The sequence below is a fragment of the Gastrolobium bilobum genome, unplaced genomic scaffold (assembly GCF_033153095.1).
Source record: "Gastrolobium bilobum isolate Gb01-03AN ecotype WA unplaced genomic scaffold, APGP_CSIRO_Gbil_v1 utg1831, whole genome shotgun sequence".
NCBI classification, from domain to species: Eukaryota; Viridiplantae; Streptophyta; class Magnoliopsida; order Fabales; family Fabaceae; genus Gastrolobium; species Gastrolobium bilobum.
The window spans coordinates 68,702-84,735 of record NW_026895199.1 but is presented as its reverse complement, the minus strand read 5'-3'; the positions used below and the strand labels follow the sequence as shown (position 1 = coordinate 84,735).

At 33.7% G+C, this 16,034-nt stretch overlaps 2 protein-coding genes across 2 annotated transcripts; one reads left to right on the top strand and one right to left on the bottom strand.

Moving 5' to 3' along the window:
- The first annotated feature begins 3,820 nt into the window (after nucleotides 1-3,820).
- Nucleotides 3,821-8,410, top strand: LOC133299346 (bifunctional protein FolD 2-like). Its single transcript, XM_061498808.1, has 5 exons — nucleotides 3,821-4,065; nucleotides 4,530-4,849; nucleotides 5,163-5,399; nucleotides 5,470-5,637; nucleotides 8,053-8,410. The coding sequence occupies exons 1-5, from the start codon at nucleotides 3,888-3,890 to the stop codon at nucleotides 8,218-8,220; spliced, it is 1,071 nt and encodes a 356-aa protein (XP_061354792.1). The 5' UTR covers nucleotides 3,821-3,887; the 3' UTR covers nucleotides 8,221-8,410.
- Nucleotides 8,411-8,848: 438 nt separating this feature from the next.
- LOC133299319 (inactive protein RESTRICTED TEV MOVEMENT 2-like) lies at nucleotides 8,849-12,029 on the bottom strand. Its single transcript, XM_061498775.1, has 2 exons — nucleotides 11,900-12,029; nucleotides 8,849-9,879 (listed from the first exon to the last, which is right to left on the bottom strand). The coding sequence occupies exons 1-2, from the start codon at nucleotides 12,027-12,029 to the stop codon at nucleotides 8,849-8,851; spliced, it is 1,161 nt and encodes a 386-aa protein (XP_061354759.1).
- Nucleotides 12,030-16,034: the final 4,005 nt, after the last annotated feature.

Sequence of the window (16,034 nt, the reverse complement as noted above, 5' to 3'; positions counted from 1 at the left end):
GCGATACCTTATTGGAAAGCTTAGAGAGTCTAGTTTAATATGCTAAAAGATGGGAAATTAATTAGTTAGTGGATCACGCCCACTTCTATTTAAAATGAGATATACTATGGTTTTGAAAATGTGACATTTAGTATCTTTGCTTTGTTGGTTTAGCGGAACCACATAGTAACCCTAGATAGGTGTTGTATGATAGTTAAGCATTAACATTTATATTTTCGCATTAGTTTTTAGTTAGATCACAATTTGCAAATTTTTTTATATGGATGTTTTCATAAGTACAAGATTAATTGTAAACGATTTTTAAAAAAGAAAAAGTTTTTCCATATTTTTAAATGAACTGTTGTGATTGTAACTACGCTTAATATCGTAATTAATGATAACACACTGGTATGGTAACAAAGTATTACAAAAAGTGTCACATTTGATTCTTAATTCCTTTCAATCATCCTTATAGTTCACTTGATCTCTAACCACTCCATGCTACCTCAAAATTTTTCCAACACGCCACTCTTTCAAGTCATCACAATTTTTCACACAAATTTTCCCAAATTCCCTTGTATGACCGAGAGGCAACAACACCAAGGCCAAGGGAGTTTTGATTGTTTTCTAACACCATTAACCTTCATTAAGCTTTACCATTCAAGTCACCAACACACCCTTCATCAAGCCAACACAAAATTTTACAACATTGTTCCCTAAAAACTACACATGGCCGAGGGTATGCATGGTGAAGATCAATGGGTTTTTCATTCAATTTTCATGCTTTAAACTCTTATATAAATCTACCATTTTGTGATTCAAAAAACCCCAAATCCAATTACACCATCCATCAATAATTTCTTTCACGAGTCATCACTACTTTTACTTCATGAAATTTCTTCTAAATGTCAAGACAAATTCACTTAAAATTTTGTTGCATTTTCATCAACAAGACACTGATCCAATGAATTAATTCCAAAGAGACACCATCATACAAAGTCTCCAACAATCCCAATCACATATCGCATACACATAGACATAAATTTTTGATCCATATGTAAACTCCAAGGAAAGATGAAATGCTTACCATCAATGAGTTTCTAAGGTCCAAGGGAGTGTTCTTCAAGTGTTTAATCAAGCCAAACCACCACCACCACCAATGGCCCTCTTGGGCTCAAAACCACCACCCCTCCTCCAAGAAGGATCTCCTCACTCAATGACTTTCAACGGAAACTTACAACTTGGAAGTTACTCACTAGGTGTTTGTGAGGAACTTTGATGTTCAAACTTTCACTTAAAAGTGTCTAAAAAGGAAATGAAATTTCAAGCTCTTCTAAGCCCTACCAACAATGGAGGTCGCAGGTTTCAGCTGGAAAGAAGAGAAGGAGATGAGTTCAAGTTATTTGGGACATGTTCTCTAACACTCACTTAAGTGAGGTAGGTCCCGCAAGTGCACTTTCCACTTAAACTTAATCACTTATACTACTAATCTCTAATTAACTCATGAATCAATCATTTCATCAAAATTTTGACATTCACCAAAGTTCATTAAATTTACCTTAACAGATGAATCTAAAGTTTTTCGGTAATTTGATGAAATTATGGTTTTACACCTAGTTGTGTACTTTCGGCATGTTTTTCCAAAAACCACCAAATTTCACCGAATAATTTCGATAATCATTTTTCTTGATTCTAAATACCTCTTTCAACATATATCCAATCCTAGAGAAGTAATCTCATTTCTGAGTTTCCCAGTAGAATTGTACCACAGTATTTTACTCGGTAAAAATCACTATTCATCAATTTTCTTACAAAGTGCGTATCCACTCCAAATTTCGTTATGAATCCAATTCCATCATTATTTTAATCAAATAATATTTAGTTTTACCAATTCATAGGCTAGGGTTATTTACCTGTCAATTTATCATTTTACCCCTGATGGGTATTTTGACCTAAAACTCAGGATTTTCACTAATTAAACCCTTTATACCATAATTTAATTATTAATAATGCAATTCAAATATATGAGGTATTATACATGTGATGTATTTGTGATGGCCAAAATTGATGTATCCATGGATGGATATTGTATGCTAAACTTTTGGATAGCTAGATGTATCTATTTTATATGAACAACTTAGAGTCTAAACGTAATTAGTAGAGTTAAATAGCATGTTTAAGAAAGAAAAAAATTAATTCACATTTCTATATAAGAATACTTGATTAAGTCATAAGTATAAGTTATAAAGTAAAGCAACCTTCTTAATGTTTTTATTTATTTATTTTGTTGCACTTAATACCATAATGAGTTCAAACACCAATGTACACGGGGTGGTACAATTACCCATGAACGTGCACGCACAAATATGTATTTAGGTTCAAGTATCCTGGGTCTTATAATCATGATGAAGCTTGAAAAGTTAGAAATTTAAGCATCCCAGATTCTACATTCAGGACTACAGGTGGTACTGAATTCAAAAGAATTCAGCAAATTAATATTTTATTAGCATGTGTTCGATCCTAAGGATTAAGATGTCCACTTGGAGACTGGTGAGTTTCTATAGGATTTATATGCTCTTTTAAGTATCTATGAGGGAGATACCTTTGAAGATAAGTAGCTCATTGTGCATTACAATAACGACGTTGTCAGGACGTGGGGTGTGGGTACAATAACAACTAATAGAGAGTAAATGTGTGTATTTCTAAGCTTTATTTTTTATTTATAGAATTCACCTATGAGTAATTGAATTTTTGACCTATTGCGAATTTTGGGGGGTTCAATGCTTGATCCGCTGAAGATGTGATAGGATCGATATCAAACTTTATTTCATAAAACAACTATATATGTTTTGTGTATTTGAATTTATATAATATTTTAGTGATCTAAATAATAAGTTTGAAATAATATAGAATTAAGTTTGAAATCTAATAAATGAAAGAATTAATTTAATTTTGTTTTGTAGTATCATCCACTTGTTTTGCTTCAAAACATAAAATCGATCAATCCAATTTAGTCTAAATCAGTTTTGATTTCACCTCCTTTCAATTTTTATTTATAATTTTTTAATATAAAAGTTCGTCAAAAAAAATCCAACTTTATCAAAAAAAAAAAAAAAAACTATCAACATAGGTTTTAACTCATTCATCAAAATATTTAAAGTATAAGTTTATATAAAATTAATCATAATACAAGAAAATACAAATTTAAATTTTAAAAACAAGTCTAAATTAATAATTAATAAAATAATATATATTGAAGTCTAAGATAGATAAAGTATAATTTGGATTTTTGTTATTTCTGTTTTCCTTATTGATTTTCAGGTGCATTTTTCTCTTTAATATTATTTAGTTAGTCGGTGGCGTGGCAGAACCATGAACACGTGGAATATAAGTCAATGCATCTAGAGTCCGTTTGAACGAGTCTTTTTTTTTTTCTTCAAAAGTTATTTTTGTTTTTAAGAAAAAAAGCACTTTTCAAAAAAAGATTATTTGGATGTCAGCTTTTAAAAAAAGCAGAAGTCATAAAAAAAGTCAAAAACTTATTTTTTTCGAAAGCTAAAAATTTTAATTTTTAAAAAAAGCAGAAGTTAAAAGTCAAATATTTTTTTCAAAAATCAAATAATTTTTTTAAAAATCTAGGTGTAACTTTTATAAAAAATATTTTTAAAATAAAGAAATAATAAAAAAGGGCTTTCTTATAAATCCAATACAAAACGCACCCTTAGTCGAGGTCCTCAAATCCAATATCAAACTCGGAACAAGATTTATCTTGTTGGAACCATCAAAACAAAGCTCATTGGACTAAGGTTATCAACGTTTTCCTCAAACAATAACCACCAAAACCAACATTCATATTTTTGGTGTTGGCTTCCATCTCTCCACTTTCATAATCACAAATTAACACAAACATGAGAGCTTGTGCCACTACTGGGGTGGTGGCTGCTTGGAATAGAACTCTGAAAAAAACATCACATTCTTTTTCTGCTGCATCTTCTTCTTGTGCTCTCCTTGGTCCCAACCGTCCTGATGTTTGGGTACTCAGAGAGAACACTTTCCCTTATAACCATTTCCAAGAAAGTCTCCAATGTAAGTTCTATGATTATCTGAAACCTCTGCTTTGGTCATTTTATTTAATGGGTTTTGCTTCTTTTTGGTTGTTTGTAATGATGTTTTAGGGGCTAATGGCTACAATGTAAGTTCTATGATGTAAATTTCAAATTATATGATGGTATGACACCTTGCTTTGATTATTTTATGTTAATGGGTTTTGCTTCTTTTTGGTTATTTGTAATGCTATATGGGCTAATGGCCATAAAGCAAGTTCTATGATGTAAATTTCAAGTTCTATGATGGTATGAAACCTTTGCTTTGATCATTTTATGTTAATGGGTTTTGCTTCTTTTTGATCGTTTGTAATGCTTTTGGGGCTAATGGCCATAATGTAAGTTCTATGATGTAAATTTCAAGTTCAATGATGGTATGGAACCTCTGCTTTGATCATTTTATGTTAATGGGTTTTTGTTTCTTTTTGGTTGTTTGTAATGTTTTAGGTGCTAATGGCCATAATGCTGCAATCCTTGAGGGAAAATCAATTGCCAAACAGATAAAATTTAAAGTAGCTGATGAGATAAGCAGGATAAAGAGTTGCATGGGGAAGTTTCCTAGATTGGGTGTGGTTTTGGTTGGGGATAGGAGGGACTCTCACACTTTCATCCACATTAAGTTGAAAGCCTGTGATCAAGTTGGCATTGAAACAGTGGTTGCTCAGTTGCCCGAAAAGTGTACTGAAAATGAACTGCTTGGTGCTGTTTCCAGATTCAATGATGACCCTGATTTACATGGCATTATTGTGCAACTTCCTCTGCCTCAAGTAATTTATGCACCATTTTGACTACTTAATTTATTCAGCAGTTCCTGTGTGGTGGAAGATGATATTAATACCTTATTTATTCTAAAATATTTTGTTAGAGACATCATATAAGCTCCTGACAAAGCTTTCCCCATTGATAGATATATATTATAAAATCGTCGATGAGCCTTAACCTAACACTAACTTAAGCTTTTGGGTGAAGGCACATGAGTGATTTTATATTATATCTCTTGCCATGGTAAAAGCTTTTTGACCCGTTTATATTGTATCTCCAACATAACTTATATTATATCTCTTAACATATTTGATACAGCATTTGGACGAGGAAAAAGTTATCAATGTCGTAAGTCCTGAAAAGGATGTAGATGGCTTTCATCCCTTAAATATGGGAAACCTAGCCATAAGAGGAAGGAAACCCTTCTTTATCCCTTGTGCTCCCAAGGGCTGCATTGAGTTGTTACTTAGGCATGGTGTGGAAATCACGGGGAAAAGAGCAGTAATAATTGGAAGAAGTAAAATCGCGGGGTTACCCACTTCCTTGCTCTTGCAGGTAACATAAATGTTGTTGCTGAGCAGAATGTTTCAGTTGCTAAATGGCTGATTTATCATCTTTTTAGTAGAGGCACCACGCAACAGTCAGCATGTTACATGCATACACAAAAAACCCTGAACAAATAACTTCTGAAGCGGACATTGTGGTAGCAGATGTTGGATTCCCCAACATGGTTCGTGGCAATTGGCTAAAGCAAGGAGCTGTGGTGATTGACATGGGAGCAAATCAAGTTAAGGTAATGACTTCTTCTTCAATATTTTAGGTGTGCAACTTGATGCTCTTTTCTGATGAATTACCAAAGATGTATTCAGAGTTTTAAAAAAAAAGCTCAAGATAGAAGAAGGAATATAGACAAGACAATAGCTATTGAGATAAAGATAGTAAATTCAACCAAAACAAAAAATATATACAAACTAATACCAAAAACTTGACTCTTGGAAACAATTCAGGATGCTATACTGAATATCCATTATACATCATCCAAAAATTGTTTCAAATTTGATTTTTGTAGCTGCCAATAGTGAATATATTTTCACCGGATCTGGAAGTGGATCCTATAATCACTTTGCCAAGTAGTTGTTCAACTTAAAGATTAAAATAAAAAGAGCTTTAGTGTGTATATAATAATTTGGAAGTAAGAAGAGTGCTTGTATAGTTTTTAGATTTTAAGGGGTAGGATTTTCCTATATTTGTTGTATTCTTATTATGGGTCTGTTAGATTTGCATATTTCATATACCCTTTTCACTTCAAATCCTTTTTAGTCAAAGTTATATAGTACAATAAGGATTATTCTCTACCTATCCACATATTATTCAGAGTCATGGCGCATTGTGAAATTTAACTAATTTGTCCTGGCATGGTTTCTGTGTGAATTTGTCAAGATCTTGTTGCTGGCATTAGTGAAGAAACAAAACTTGATTTTCCAAGCCCTGTTGATAATTATAAAACTTTTTATTGACAGCCTCTTTTAAAGCTACCTAGTTCAGATAATTGATCAGGAGAAGCACTACTTACAATGTTAGTATTTGTTTTTATATCTTCCTCAACAAAAGACCTTATGGTAACGTTTAAGGGTATGATAACTTGGTAGGAAAATGCACTTCATGATTTTTATGAGAAAATATGTCCTTGTGGAAGTGGCATGCAAAGATGCACTAGTTCTCACTACTAGCATCTGGCTGCAGCCCTTCCCTTGTTTCAACCTTGCAATTTTATGTCTTTGCATCCAGCTGCCCATACAGGAAGCTAGAAGTATATGATTTTGGAGTACAGAATGAAACTGATTCTAGACAAAAGTGAAAGGCCTAGGAACAGAAGTATGTTAAAGTTAAATAGGTTTATGTCAAAGTCATTTTGCTGAATGAAGCTTGCTAAGAAAATTTTCAGGGACAATTTAAGAAAAGACATTTGGTTAAGAGACACTAAACTTACATACATAAGGTATGATGCCTAAGAGTGTATTAAGAGAGAATAGCTCAAACTACTAAATACTAATCAATTGCTTCATTAATCTACAAATCTATTTTCCTTCACTTGATTAAATAATTGAATATTTGACTGAGCTTCTTAACCAAGACTTCTACTCGAAATCATTGCCATATTAATTCTCAACTATAACAGCATATTGGTCTTTCGCTGATATTAAATACCTTTTAATCTCTGTAGTTGTTTGTCATATTCAGATTTGCTCTTCTTTTTTGAACATGACAACGAGGGAGGGTTGGGGGGCTGTTATTCCTTTTTCTAGAAACTAGAATAACTTCTTAAGTCACTTGACAATCCCCAAGCTTAAGGAAAATGGACGTATGTTACAAAAGAAAACGGAAGAAAGACATCATGGGTGAAAAAAAAGATGTGAGAGAATGTTAAGACCCATTGGCAAGGTATGGGACTTGGAGTCTCACATTGGTCGTATGGGCAACGAATGTGGGGTTTATAAGGCTTTGAGCACTTCCACCATTTGAGATAGCTATTGGGGTGGTGCATCCCAAGGTTCTTATCAAATGGTATTAGAGCCTTCCACTATATCTCTCGATTGTAATTGAGCGACACGGATGGTGATGCCGGCATTGCAGTGTTCGCCCAGGGCTAGTAAAAGACTAGCGCAAAAGCCAACTTGCGTGGGCGCTGGGACTGCGAAGCATGGTGGAATGTTAGGATGCATTTGCAATGTATGGGATTTGGAGTCCCACATTTGTTGTATAGAAAACGAATGTGGGGCTTATAAGACCTTGGGCACTCTCACCCTTTGAGCTAGCTTTTGGGGTGGTGCATCCTAAAGTTCTTATCAAAGTATTAGTTATAAAATACTTTTATGCTCCCACCTCTTGGTCCCCAAAATAAAATATATACATACATATACATAAGAAGTATAAAAGTCTTACACTCATTCTTGGCTATTGTTCACTTATATCTAATGGCTTAGATAACTAAAAAATTAGAATTGTTAGATATAAGTGGGATATATATGGGAGAGAGGCACAAGACTGTGACCAGGATGGACCTCATTTGGTATGCACTTTGTTACATACAGCAATAAGAGAAAAAGGAAACAAGAAACTGAAAGGACTATGGAAGCACATAAGACAGAAGTGGGGATAGTTCCTTAGGAACTTATTATTATCTTGATGCAGTTTATATAATTTGCAGGATCCCAGCAGTCAAGGCTTTTGTGTCACAGGAGATGTTTGTTTTGAAGAGGCAGTTAAGGTGGCATCAGCCATTACCCCGGTTCCGGGAGGTATCGGACCAATTACAATATCAATGCTCCTCTCCAATACCCTTGATTCTGCTAAACATGCATTTGGAATGGTTTGAATAAATTGATTATTTCTCCAATTACTTGAGTAAATGGCCAAGGATGAATTGGGTCATGCCACGTGTAAAGTTGGAATTCTGGCGAGGTCTATGTGGTTAACTTAGTCCAAGTATGCTAAATTGATAATTAGTTTCCATAATTTGTTAGATTGGTATTTTTTTTTTAAAAAACATAGGGATACTTATAGCAATTAACCATAAATTTATGTAACTATTGCCTTTTTGCAAATAAACATGAAATTATAAAAAATTTATGGTTATTACTTGTTAATGAAAAGTTATTTTTTTTTTGGGGGTAAAAATGAGAAGTTATTTGTTCCTATTGAGTGAATTTTACTTTGATTAAGGGTGTTTTCATCTATTAGTTAGATGAAATCTATTGACCCTTCTTTCAAAATGAGTTTTGTGTAATTTTTTTAATAATTTATATTTTTTTATATCGGTGAAGATTAAATACTCCTTTCTACTTGTGATTAGCATTAATTTTGTAGTCATTTTATTTTCAAGACAAATAAATTAAGGTGTTCAATTACATATTTTTGATGCATTCTTTTGCACAGTGCAATATTCCAATTACACTTCAAGATCATTGTGCAAATGTTCCCCAGGATTGATCATTTGAGTAGAACTAGTTTTCAGTTCTTCCAGAAGAGGCAAGCTTATAGGCTACATAAGTTCCCAGTGCTACAATTACTAGAATTGCAGCACCCATATTTGCAACTAAAGGCTTGTCTTGTTCATTCAATTTTCCTTCTCCAATACTTGTCACAAGCCGTGAAGAAGAAGCAGCCAGTTCTTTGATTCCCTTCCCTATAGTGTAGATCTCATCCTCCTTTTTAGCAGAATATTTTGCTTCCTTTGGTGACTCTTTTCTTGCCCTGATTTCTTTTCCTTTAAAAACCACATTCTGATCCATTACTTTCTCTGGTTTTCTTGTCTCATAAGGCTTCTCATCTTCTTCTTTAACTTCCTTTTTTGTGACACCTTCCTTCTCAGCCTCTTCATGTAATTGCTTTTTCACTGTTGCTAATATGGTCTTTTGCCTAATATCCTCTTCAAGGTTTTCATTTATTTTCTTCCTTGAATCCATTGTTAATGTTGGTTTTGGCTCAATCTCCTCTTGACCCTTTTGAGGCATACCCTTTTGTTCTTTTGGGGTTGCAGCTACTGTGGTACTTTTTAGTGCAGTTTCCTCCTTAACATTTTGAGGTCTAGGCTCCAAAACGGGTTCTGAAAGGTTCAAAGTTCTCAATCCCTTATCATTTTGAGCTAGAGGAGTGTCTTTTTGAGTACCCTTTAAGTCAGTTGAGCCTTTCACAATACTTGGAGTAGTTGTAGATTTTGGAGGAATGGCTTCCTCGGCTATTTTAGGCTCTGGCTCAGTCACAACTTTCTTTGAAGGACTTGGACCTTTTTCTTGGGTTTTTTCTACTTTTGCTTTAGGTGTAACTTGTGAAATCAACTTCTTTGGCATAGTAACAATGAGAATTCCTCTTTCAAACTTACCTTCAAGTTTCTCAACCTCACAATTTTCTGGAACAGGATATGTTTGCTCAAAACGGCTCCATCTATTGCCACCATCAATTGAACGTTCTCCTCTAACCCTCAACACTCGGGAAGATCCCACAAAATTGATCGTTATCCTCTCCTTAATAAAACCTGCATGACGCAAAATAAAATGATGTATTAATTTCGATGAACCATTAACTGTGTGATCTTACTTGTAATGGTTCAAGTCAATAAGAATTGGTCAGAAAAATGTAAATTATAGGACAAAAATGTATTTAGAATTACAGAGTAAAAAAGATACATGGTGTCCTACTAAAGATTTTACATCAACTTTTTTTTTAAACTAAAATAAGAAGAGTTGTTGGGATATGATTGCACTTACATCACTTTGGAAGAATGTACTACATTTAAAACTACAAATCAATATTTGATTATGTTATGCCAATTAGGTTAATCACCTTGATTAGTAATGTAATAATGAGGTTTTTTTTTTTATATTTTCAAATAACAATCTTTAAAATCATTCCTAGGTAGCAGGTATCGAGTTATATTCCTTTTTAAATTATAAAAAAATTAGAAGTCTTATATATCGATATATTTTATGGGTTTAATATTTCTCATATTATAGGAGATAATTTTATCTTCTATATACATATAAAAGTATGTAGGGACTTATATTTTTTTTTTCTCTCTATTTTCCTTACATGATCTCATATGGGTCCTATACAGTTTTTTCTCTCTTTTTCTTACATGACCTCGTATGTGTCCTACATGAAAAATATTAAACCCATATTTTATTAGGCAAGAAGTGAGTTATTAGAACTCACAATTACTTTTTTACCGTCTTCATTAACTGCATTTATTTACAATTTTTCAATTTAATTAAATTAGTGTGAACAATCAAATAAATTTAACTTGAATAAATTAATTTTAAGTCGTACAATTCTGTATCCACTTGTATCAGTTTCAATTCATTTTTAAAATAGTTCAAATGTCTTTAAAAAATAACTATCAATTATCAAGGAGTAGAGCTAATCAATGTTATTAAAACCATACTGGACCGGCTGATTCGATTATTTCAATTGAAAATTAGACTACCGGCTAGTCCGATGTAATGAACCGGAAATCAGACAACCAACTGGTTCGGTCCAGTAATCTAATAGGTTTTGCATTCGAATCGGTATAAACTGGTTCAACCATGCATGAATCGGACTCAACCGGTACAGAATTAGAGAATTTTATATAAAATATTGCTACAGTTGTATTAGATGGTAATCTCACCCTAAACCAGATGATAGGAATATAAGAAGTTTATAACTAAATTAATATTAACTCGTGACTTATTAATTGAATCAATTTTCATTGACTTCCGGCAAACCAACAAAATTGATGAATGGTCCGAATTTAAAAACAATATAGTTAAATGCACAGTCTTAAATTACAGCTACGTGAGAATCCTTTTTTTTTTCAACAACCTAGCAATAGTTAAATTTTACTTTAGTTATTTTAAGGGTACTCGCAATGAACATTCCCTTTTGACTTATGTGCCAAGAAAGCGAAAATTTAAGTAACCTTTTTCGTCCACGTCGTAATTAATAACATTTTTCAAGTTATTTTCCCCATGTAACCTATTTGATATATAATTATAAGTTTTTTATTTGACACAAATATTTAATAAGTATTAGAATTAACTTCTTTTGATTTAAACAAAATACATAATCAAAATATTTCAAAGAAATTTTTACTCAATTATTTTCATATAAAATAATTAAAAACATATAATCTTATAAATTATAATATAAAGATTAATAATCCAAACTTACTAATTATATGACTCAATTTTATTTTTTTTATTTGTGTAAATATTTGAATGAACATTTAATATAAATTTATATACACAATTTATATATAATTTTTTGTAAATAGCATGTTAATATTGTAATATAATCTTACACGTTAATTTTTTTTTTTTTGAGACATGAAAATTTTTATAATTTTCTTTTAACCTTATTTTATGTTTAAATTTTATTTATAATTTTTTTCGTTAATTTTAATTATATAGTTAATATAAATTTTAATCATGTAGTTCAAGATAGGCATATTTAAACATAAAAAATGTGGCATGCAAAAAAAAAAAAAAAAAAAAAAAAAGCAAGTAAAATATACGCACCAGGAAGATAAACATGAAGAAGGTGTGCTTCATCGTTTTCCTTCATCTCTGACTTGGGCTGGAAATATTCATAGAGAGGTTGAAGGGGTGGTTGTGCTCTAAATGTAGGTGCTCTTGGCCTCAAAGCCATTGCCCTTATTGCTTTTCTTTCTGTGCTTTAGTTTTGTACCTCACCAATGAATAAAATGTGTTTAACGCTTTGGATAGGATCCTATCTGGGTCATTGGTTTGGATGTGTATATAAATGGAGTCCTACGCGGTTTTCTTGTTGAAGAGACTATTCCTTTTTGTGTACATTGGTTTGTTAATGCAATTGGGTTTTTCCCCTTCCCTCGGTGAGTGGAAGTATAACTTCTCATGCAAATAAAGCAATGTTCTTTATTTTTCCCATACACTTGCGTAGCTAGCCGAGCAATTTTCATGTATTCATAATGTGAAAAACTAATGGTGTTACTTTTCATTATAGGTTTTACTCCTGATTCTGGCAACTTCAGTCTGTGGCTGTTCACATGATGAAAACACTTTTGTAGAATTTATGCTATCCTTTTTGTTTTAGAGTGAGGATATTCTAATTACCAAAAATTCTTACTACTAACTTACTACCCATCACATCACCATTGGATCAAAGAGAGAAAATGTTAAAAAAATTTTGAAGAGAGAAAATGTTAATCTAATAGTGATTAGATAGGTAGTAAGTTGGTAGTGAAAATTTTTGATAGTAAGAATATCCCTCCTCTTTGTTTTATGCCTATTTATTTTATTTTTTTGTGTATTCGAATATGTGAGGCTTTTAGTATGAATTTGTCAATGAGAATTAGTAACCCATCCATTATCCCAAAAACCAAGTAATTAGGTTTTGTTCTGGACGAACATTAATGGTTATTCTGTATCTCTGGTCTGTCCCTTGTGTATGGGGCTTTTATATAGATACGCTATCAGACGGTTATTTGTGAGAGTGGGCAGTTATTAGAGATCCACTATCATTATCGTGGTAGGGCCCATTAAGGCCACTAACATTGGGGTCTTACACTTGTACCTAGTTCCTTGTCCGGGTTATGAGGTTGATTATTGCACCTTAACACGATATCCTAACTCGGATACATATTTTACTCAAATTGTCCTAAACTTAAGTGACTAACCCGGAACATTAAGCCCCCCAGCTCAGAGTATGATGTCTACTCTACTCCGAGTTAATAATATAGGCTATCTTTACATAATATTTATTATCTTTACTTTATTAGTCCTATCATTAAACGTTTCATGTCTATTCATCTTACTCATGCCACGTGTTCTCTTCTTACTGGTATCGGTTTTCTCAAACGGCGCAATTGATATTTGTCAATCATTTAACTTCGAAATTCAGAATACCAGTTGTCCTTTGGGTTTCTTTTCATCTTCTACATAACTTCTGTTGTCAAGCTTTATTTTCTTCCGCTTGTCAAAATCCCTCTTCTTCTGCCTCATTACTCTTCCTTTGTTCTTCCCTGTTCTACGTTTTCTTTGCTCTCTTGTTGGCTTTGCTGCCAAGTTGTTGTTTCTGTTCGCCATCTTCGTCGAACTCTTCAACAAGTAAGTTTACTATTTTTCTTGTTCTCTTTCTTTGTGCTTGATCTATTTCTTTATCATCTTTATTTGTTGCCTTCCTTGTATATTTATTTTTCTATCTATCTTCCATGCATTTATAACTATTGTTTTTCTTCTTGTTATTATGAAACCTCTTGACATTTTCTCTATTGTCCCCTCAAAGAGAAACCTTTTAGATTCACCCATATCCTCTTTGCCTGAAAGTTATTTCACTTATCACCGTAGTTTTACTCCTTTTAGAGCTCATACCCTCCCTTTTTCAGGTTCCGGACGGATTAGGGTAATTTTACGCCCACAACCATCTCCCACTAACATATTAACTATTAATTCCTTTACTGAATTAGATTTTAATGGTGCCTTTCCGTCCAGGCACATGCCGAGGAATCGCCCCTATCATTCGCTTCCCGCCTCTCGCTTTGCGCTCCCTTCTACTATGGCGGGTTTAGAATGGGTTGACGAAGAAACTTTAGGATTTCGTTCAACTTATGGAAAATGTAACACCCTGTGTATACCCGGTTTGTTAACATGTCATCGTATTAAGCCACACTTAATTAAAAATGCGAAATATCTTTTTCTTTTCAATTATGACGTCATTATCATTACCAAGTTGAATTACTTAATTCATTTTCTAAACATTGCCTGTATGTAAATTGCAAATCAACAACTAACTGAAATATCTCATAATATAGATGTGTATCTACTCACGGATCTACAACACATAGTCCGAAGAATATTCTGATAGTTTATACAACTCAAGTCTAAGCAAACGGTACATGATCAAATGTGGCATGGACAATCCCTATGCTCACCAAATAAGACAACATAATCAACAGAGTCTCAGCTTAATAATCCATAAAATGAAGCTAATAGCATAATAGCAACAGACATAATCCAGCATCCAAGCATAATCAGCATAAGCAGGTAAACATCAATCAACTAAGCTCCGGCCTCCTACCGCCCGAGGTCTCAACCCCCGAGTTACCTGAACCTAAAAATGGTGCCCCAAACGTGGGGTGAGATCTCTAAACAGAAATCTCAGTAAGACAAGGGGTCCTCAAGGATCTTCCACCCCTAGCTCACTTACATGTGCAATATAAGTTCTAAAAACAGTTTAACAATATAAGTTCTAAAATCAATGCAGTGCAGCAGATAATCATGCCATGTGTGTCAACTATTCTACTGGCCAGAGAAATACAGGATGTATGTACGTCTACAACCCACAATTAGTACAAGGAACACCGCTTGCACCTCACCCACAGCCTCACCATCTTGTATGTCCCCACATACTCAGGCTTACCGTATAGGTGAAACACCACATGCATATCATAAGGCACTCGCACATAACAGCTCAATAGCATTTCAACAATTCAATACATGAAAACAACATCATGCATATAAACCATCCCCCCTTGGAGTACGGTGGAGCCAAACATGGGTAAAACCGAGGACTCGAAAGCTTACCTTGCAAGCTAACTATCCAAGCCAAGAGTCCAACCAAGAGCCCACACTAGCTCAAAGCCCACAAGCAGCTCAATCACAATCTGTATGGACCAATAATCATATCAATAATCATACTCTACAAGCATATGACATAAAGACAACGTCTTTCCTTTTACATTTCATGTCTTTAGGCTTCTCACAAAACCATAAGCCCTTAATCCCTTAGATTCTGACTTAGATTAGTTATTACAGAAGTCCACATTCACCATTCATGGGTCCACAAACCCAACATGCCATTCTGTATGAACAGTATCGTTACTGTCTCGAACTTCTCAGAATATCTGGATATTTGTTGGGGTAATATCCGGATATCATATCCGGATATCATATTCGGATATCGCAAGACCCCATATCCGGATACCAATATCCGAATATCATATTCGGATATCAATATCCGGATATCATATCCGGATATTTCGCGACAGAATGCAGTTCTGCATTTCGTAAGATATCCTTCCCAAAGGTTGCTGTTTTAGCGATTGCAGAAGCTTAAACATGCATTTTTAGGTGTGTTTAACCTTACCCAACCAGTGTTTTAAAACCCCACCCCACCCCCCGGTTGACCCGGGTCAACCCTGACCCCTCCCCTCTGAGGGTTGGGGTCACAAGTTGGACCCTATATGCACATTGACCCCTCTGACCCCCAAAACCCAGCCGGGTTTCAGTGACTCCCGGGTCAGAGGGGTCGAAGAGGGTCATTGCATGTTTTCTTTTTTTTTTTAAAGAAATTTCTGTGAAACAACATCATTTTATTAAAAAAAATAAAATAAAAATGCTTGCAAACCTAAATCTTATCGTTCTATTCTCTCCCAACGACCTAGACGTCTTCAATCTTCACCTTGCTGCCATAAATCTTCTAGAAAAGGTAAAAATTTACCCATTCAAATGAAATCTTTATGGTCGTAGATGAAAAACAAAAACTCATTCTTACTTCCTTTAAATTTTTCTTTGTTAGAGACCTTCTCAAAAGAGGCAGAACTGGATCAGCGTAGTGATCCCATTAACTTGTTGTTGTAATTGGTGAATTATGTTAAGTATATTTTGAATCTTT